At 39.9% G+C, this 6954-nt stretch overlaps 1 protein-coding gene and 1 pseudogene across 1 annotated transcript in view; one reads left to right on the top strand and one right to left on the bottom strand.

Moving 5' to 3' along the window:
• Pi4ka (phosphatidylinositol 4-kinase alpha) overlaps window positions 1–6954 on the bottom strand; it is a 205003-nt gene that overhangs the window by 53812 nt on the left and 144237 nt on the right. The window contains exons 16-19 of the mRNA XM_004628165.2: window positions 3713–3821; window positions 2994–3130; window positions 2710–2843; window positions 137–219 (exon numbers count right to left, since the gene is read on the bottom strand). Of these exons, the coding sequence (XP_004628222.2) occupies window positions 137–219; window positions 2710–2843; window positions 2994–3130; window positions 3713–3821 (463 nt within the window). The remainder of the gene's footprint in view (window positions 1–136; window positions 220–2709; window positions 2844–2993; window positions 3131–3712; window positions 3822–6954) is intronic.
• LOC105741726 lies at window positions 6089–6947 on the top strand (annotated as a pseudogene).

Genomic DNA, 6954 nt, shown 5'->3' with positions numbered 1-6954 from the left:
TTTTAAATGCTGATTTTCCAATGTAGCATGTAACTTCATAAAACTATCTTCTCTGTGTGGACAGAAAAGAAGTACTACTCCCTTTTATTCTATTATAGATCAATTAATCATGAGAGTACAAGAATAATAAACTTACCAGATTTGTCTTTCTGAATAGCTTTATCCTCAAAGTAGCAGAACATTACCTGGAATCGATCAGGATCTGTTGAACGCAGTACCCTAATAAGAGGAACAGCTTTAAATAATTTTGAAAAATCCAAAAATCCCTTGAAAAATCCCTTTCTACCAGGTAACACTGTTCATAACTGGTACAGCTATGAGTAACAGACACCCTCTGCCATTTATAAGGGACTTGGACTTTTTGTGGAGTGATATGTACCATCTATCCTAGCATTCAGCTCAAGGATCACACGCACAAGAATTCTTAGTAACAGTGCTGACTGCATTACCCAAAATGGAAAATCAGAATGCCCACTAATAGAAAAGGTTAGATAAATCAAAGCACAGCTATTCGATGATATATCACATAACCACTAAAACATGAGGCAGCCCTGTAGATGCCATTATAGGAAAACACCCAGGAGATATGGCTAAATGAGAAAAGCAAACAGCCACAGCACAATCCTAATGAGAGATTTCCTAAAGGCCTATCTGTGCTTTGTATGTATTAAATATAGGTTCACTTATGCACAAAGAATATGGAGAGGGAAAACGAGATAATCAGCAGAGCCTCTGCAAAGCAGGAATGAGAGGCTGACAAGGGGCTAGGAAGTGAGACCTGTATTTTTTTACCTTTAAACTCTTCTATATGATCTGTTGATTTTGTTTTCCTCTTTTTAAAATCTGCACATCATGAACTTTTCACATAGTAAAATATGTCATGGGGGATGGGTACGAATAAACCACATTGAAATCCCCTTCAAAAAATGTAAGACTAGGAAGGAATGGCAGAACAACAGGTGATAGGGAAGTGTGAAATTAATCAAAGTATGTTATGTACAAGTATGAATCTATAAAAATCAAACTCACTAAACTGTATAACTAAAAAAAGTTTAAAAACCCAGATAAGGTTTTCACAGTAAAATGTAATTACTAATAAAATACTTTCATGCATAAAGAAAAGAGCATGCGAGAGCTCTGCTAGGCATGAAACAGCAAAGGAAAAAAATTTAAACTTCAGCAAAAGTAAAAGAAAAGAAACTCATATGCTTATCGAAAGCTGCTTTACAAAGCCATTCAGAGTTCTGGAGGCTCCCCGCAGAGCATAAGTCTGAAGCCTCATACTTGCCTCTCAAGCAGTTGCCTCCATGGTGTATACCATGGGCTTTCAACCTGCCTTCTTGGGTGTTCCTATGCATATGGCTTTCACTTGACTTCTCACATTTTCTCCCATGTTGTTTTAAAAGTTTTCCCAAATACCAGTGGTTGGGAAGCTAAGCCAAATTCTTAAACAAAGGCCTCAGGTTGCTTCTCTATGCTAAGAAAGGGTTCCCTGGGACCTGCCAGTAGCCCAGAGCCTTAAGAACCTGAAAACACTCAGGTACATTCGCAGGGGGTGGGAGACATCTCTTCTAGTCATACACACTAGCATTAAAATTGTTAGTATATTTTTGTTGTTGTTGTTTGGGGGAGTTGCTTATTTTATTTTGGCCTGTTTTTCTTTGAAAATGAACCCTTGGGGTGGGGATAGGGACAACTAGAAGGAGCCATTGTAACATCCTACAGGGGATGGTGGTAACATCAGTAATTTTATTCCCTCTAATTATCTGGCTGCTTCTTCTGGCCTTCATTTATAAGAGACCGCATGCTTAAGAGATTGCATGGGTTTCAGTTCATATTAGGGATTATAATCATGGTCCATTTACTTGTCTCAGTTCCTTACTTGTAAATGGGCATATAACAGTGCCAATCTCATAGGTTTGTTGCAGAGTGTTGTAAACTTAGCTTAGTACCTAGCACAACAGAAGCACTCAATTCATGTCAGCTGTGGCTGTAATCATGACAGCAATTATAGGTCACAGCAGTCATAGTGGTCAGGACTGCAGTGGTGACAGCTATATCCTAAGCGTCAAATATTGTGTAGCACTATTTTAGAGCATGATTTGTCCTACATCACATTAGCTATTTCTACTCAACTGTGGTCTTGAAACCAACTCAGTGAGTGTCCTGTGACCTGTGACCCTGTGAGGGCTGCTCCCCAGAGGGACTCCCATCAGTTCATGGACTAAGTTTGTACTGTCAACTGAGATTGCTCAGAAGCCTTCTTCCTGTGAGAGACAGGTGGATGATAATGGAGTTTGGATGTGGGATGTTTTATTAGACATAGCATTTGGTACGTATGAAGGAGGGGCATATAAAAGCAAAAGGTATTTTTGTTAGTACACTTTTTTTTTTTCAGTACTAGGGAGTGAACTCAGGACCTTGTGCTTGCAAGTTTTTTTTGTTTTTGTTTTTTGACAGAGGGTCTTGCTATTCAGTTCAGGCTAGCCTTGAACTTTCTATATAGCTCAGTTTGGTATCAAATTCATGGCGATCCTCCCACCTTAGCCTCCCAAGTGCTGGGCTGGCCCACTATTATGCCTTTTTTTTTTTTTTTTTTAAATGCTTTTGTGTCTTGAAAGGAGTTGAAAAAAATCACACATGTAGAGTGGCACAAAAATGTAAAACTTTGCTCTACTACAGATGTGTAGGAGGTAGAGGTTCATGTACCTCATGTACTCCAATCGGTATACAGACAACAGGTATGTTGACATGGCAAAGTCCAGCTTGTTGATAAGAGCAGACACTTCAGGAGGAGGGTCCAGCAGGTTGATGATTGTGCTTCGGAGCTCACTCAGCTCAGCCTGGAAGGAAAGAAACATTCATAGACTCCGGAAGGCATCTTCCCAAGAGAAAAGAGCACCAGAGAATGGCAACATGTATTCAGAACACTGAAAGGGTCTGGATGATCATTACAGAAAGTTTAGCAAAAGTAAGAAGAGGAGAATCCTTACAGGGGTGACCGTGTCATTTTTCATAGCTGAGTTGTACTGGAGGACTGACCGCAGAGGCTCTTTGCTGGGAAAGGTGAGCAGAGGAGACTTGGTGGCTATTTCACAGACTCCCTCATACCATTCCTCTGGCCAGAGTCCTGCAAGAGAGACGAGGGTAAGAGATTTAGCTCAATGATAAAATGCCTGACCCAAATGTATAAGGCCTTAAGTTCAGCTACCAAAGGAGAAAGAGAGAGAGGGAGCAAGAGAGCAGCTCAGCTGAGCACTGACTGACAATGTCTAGAATCCTGGGTACTTTGTTTGGCATAATTATCATAACAACCAGGTGCAGTAGCATATGCCTGTGACCCCAGCACTTGGGGAAGTTGAGGCAAGAGGACTGCAAGTTCAAGCCCATCCTGGGAACTTAGCTATTGAGTGAAACCTTGTCTCAAAATATAAAGAGGGGTGGGTACCAAGTGTGCTCCCAATTCCAATTATAATGCATCTCTCTTAAGGGCCCACACTATTTTCCTTGAGTATGTTCTTTCAGTGCTGCCTAAAAAAAAATCCCTTTATACCTTTTTAAAGCCCTATGCTCTCTCTGGGAACTGTAATGTTTATAAATACTTGTAGAAAGAAATAGTTACATTTGGACTCATTCTGAAGTAGGATGAGCCCCATATCACTCTTGTTTCCCCTCTCCACTCTATCTTCCATGGGAGAGATCAGCCCCCTACCTGAGCCCTCCACAGCGAATCCCATCAGTACAGAGTACAGCCAGAAGTCCCGGAAGAGCTTCTGTAACCGAGGCTTAGCTTCCTTGATGGGTGGCAATCGTCTGGTGAGCTAATGTGCCAAGGAGAGAGAATAGAAATTATTTTGCTCAAAAACCCTAATACAAGTTAACGTAGAACCAAGTACAAATCCATTTTCTAAGAGCATTCTCAGAGACTCAGCCAGTCAGGGTAGAGGAAAATGCACACTGAGCAGTGGCTGATGCCTCTTAATAATCTCATCAATTAGTAGTTAATTCATTCACTTGCTTATTATCTAGTGCAGCAGGGAACTGTGACTAGAAGTTAAAAGCCCTGTTCTTGTACTCTAAGGGTTTTCTGTCTAGTTAAGAGACAGGTAGACAAATAATCATATAATTACTTTTTCAAATAGTAATCTTGGGTACAGTCCCAACATGGCAAACAGGTAAAAGCAGGATTGCTTGGGTGCAGGTGTAAGGAGTCCAGTTTCCCCGCACCCTTGCTTGAGACAGTGCCCAACTGGTACGAGGCATGGCATATCATCAATTATGTAAAATGGTTACGTTTATACAAAATGTCACTGGGCAGGTCAGTCCTCACGGAACCTCCTGGACAGTGAGCCTTGATACAGTGATACAGTGCAGTAGGCTCTGCTACCCAAATACACAGCTGATAGGCACCAGATCTGGGCCAGGCCCTGGGCCAAGAACTCAGAATGGGGATAAATGATATTCACTGCTAGGACAATTCACACAATGGAAGGACTATAGATTGACAAAACACTTCCTGGAAAGGGACTTGATAATGTGCATCAAATATTCTAAATGTCTCAAAAAAAAAAAAAACCTGCACCCCAAATCCCATCTTTAGGAATCTATCAAAAGAATAAGCTAATCAAGCACAATGGCACATGCCTAAAATCCCAGCACTCTAGGAGGCTGAGGCAGAAGGATCAGAGCCAGCCTGAGCAATTTATTAGACTTTGTCTCAAAACATAAATTAAAAAGTGCCAAGACAGAAAGTTAAAAGTTTTCTTTGCACATGTGAGGCTGCCTGCAACAGTTCTGCAGCTGTCATCATGCCCCAGAATGAATATACTGAATTACACTGTAAACACTACGGGTACTGCCTGGCTTACCATGAGAAAAAGAGAAAGAAGGAAAGCCAAGAGGCTCATGAATGTTCAAAGAAGACAAAAAAAAAAAAAATGTGGCCTGAAGGCTAAGCGCTAACACAAACAGTGCCATGCAGAAAAAATACAAGGGGCCTGGGAGATAGCTCAGTAGAGTAAGTGGTTGGCTGAGAAAATACAAATAAAGAAGACTAGCAAGATGCATGAAAAGAGAAACACCAAACAAAAGAATGATGAAAAGACTCCACAAGGAGCAGTGGGGCAGTACTTGCCTACTGCTGGACAGAGAAGGATAGTCTCATGCAAAAGTACTTTTCAACATAATTAAAAACAAAAAGAAAAGGTGAGAAAACAGGAAGTTCCTCTGCCCAAAGTTAGTACCCAAGGAGAAATGGAAATATTAAAAGTTATTCAAACTGCAAAGAGAAAAAAGAAGGCATGGAAGAGGATGGTTACTAAAGTCTGCTTTGTTGGAGACGGCTTTACAAGAAAACCACCTAAATATGACAGATTCATTAGGCCAATGGGCTTACGTTTTAAGAAGGCCCATGTAACACATCCTGAACTGAAAGCCTTCATTGCCACTGTATACAACTTTGGGTGTTATTACCAAAGGAACAGTGATTAAGGTGAACGTGAGGGAGTTGGGCCTTGTGACACAAGGAGGCAAGGTTATTTGAGGTAAATATGCCCAGGTAACCAACAATCCTGAAAATGATGTATGCATCAATGCAGTCTTACTAGTTTGACAGATGTTTCATACAATAACTTCTTACCCTTGTTGAAGACTAAAGATCAAGAAAACCATAACTTGAATACTGCAAAACAACTCTCATGACTACATTCATCAAGAAAACTATTTATTAAATTGTAAAAACATTTTTAAAAAGGGCCAAGACATACAGGTATACACGATGTTGTACAGCTGTTAACGCCAGTACTGTGGAGGACAGAGACAAGAGGATGGAAAATTCAAGCTTAGCCCAGACAACTTAGAGACTCACCAAGAACCTGTCTCAAAATAAAACATAGAAAAGGTTTGGTAGGAGGTATATTTCAGTAGTACAGCACTTGCTTAGCATGTGTGACCTGCTGGGTTCAATCCCTACTAACCCTCAACCCCCAACACACACACACACACACACACACACACACACACACACACACACAAACAACTAATTCAGCACTAAAAATGTAATGTTTGTTATAATAACAAAGTAAGGGAAATGGCGGACGAGGCGTAGTTTTTGCTTCTCCACAACAAGATGGTGTCAGGAGTGTACAAATTCGCGGAGCAGGGGGAGGTGGAAAATGGGCGATGTATTACTAAGCTGGAAAACATGGGGTTTCGAGTGGGACAAGGATTGATAGAAAGGTTTACAAAAGATACTGCAAGGTTCAAGGATGAGTTAGACATCACAAAGTTCATTTGTAAAGATTTTTGGACTACAGTATTCAAGAACAAATTGATAATCTAAGGACAAATCATCAGGGTATCTATGTGCTTCAGGACAATAAATTTCATCTGCTTACTCAGATGTCTTCAGGAAAACAGTATTTAGAGCATGCATCTAAGTATCTAGCATTTACATGTGGCTTAATCAGAGGTGGTTTATCAAACTTGGGAATAAAAAGTATTGTAACTGCTAAAGTCTCTTCAATGCCTGCTTGCAAATTTCAGGTGATGATACAGAAGCTGTTAGCATACTGAAGTGCAAGACTTCCACTGTGTAAAGACATAAATTATTCATGTGTAAAGCATTTCAAGTAATAATGATTTAATTACATTGTTGGATGTTTGTACAGGAGTAAGAGTGTATTTTATCAATTTAATGGAGACTAACAAAGCAAAGGGCCATTCTACCACAGGATAAACTTTAATGGAATTGTTCAAAATGGAAAGTTGATTTCAAGTAACTAGACACCAAAATATATTTTAAATATTTTTTATTTACTTAGAGTGATAACCACAGATGGAACTTAGAGTTTGTTGAAGTGGCATAGAGAAAAATATGCACCAGTCAGAATTCTTCGTGTTAAGAATGACTGACATTAGGTAGATAAAGTATGAATCTATTTTGGTTATTTTTTA

This window comes from Octodon degus, unplaced genomic scaffold, assembly GCF_000260255.1.
Source record: "Octodon degus isolate 3935 unplaced genomic scaffold, OctDeg1.0 scaffold00021, whole genome shotgun sequence".
Classification (NCBI taxonomy): domain Eukaryota; kingdom Metazoa; phylum Chordata; class Mammalia; order Rodentia; family Octodontidae; genus Octodon; species Octodon degus.
The sequence above is the reverse complement of the archived record's forward strand: the minus strand, read 5'-3'. Positions and strand labels throughout refer to the sequence as shown.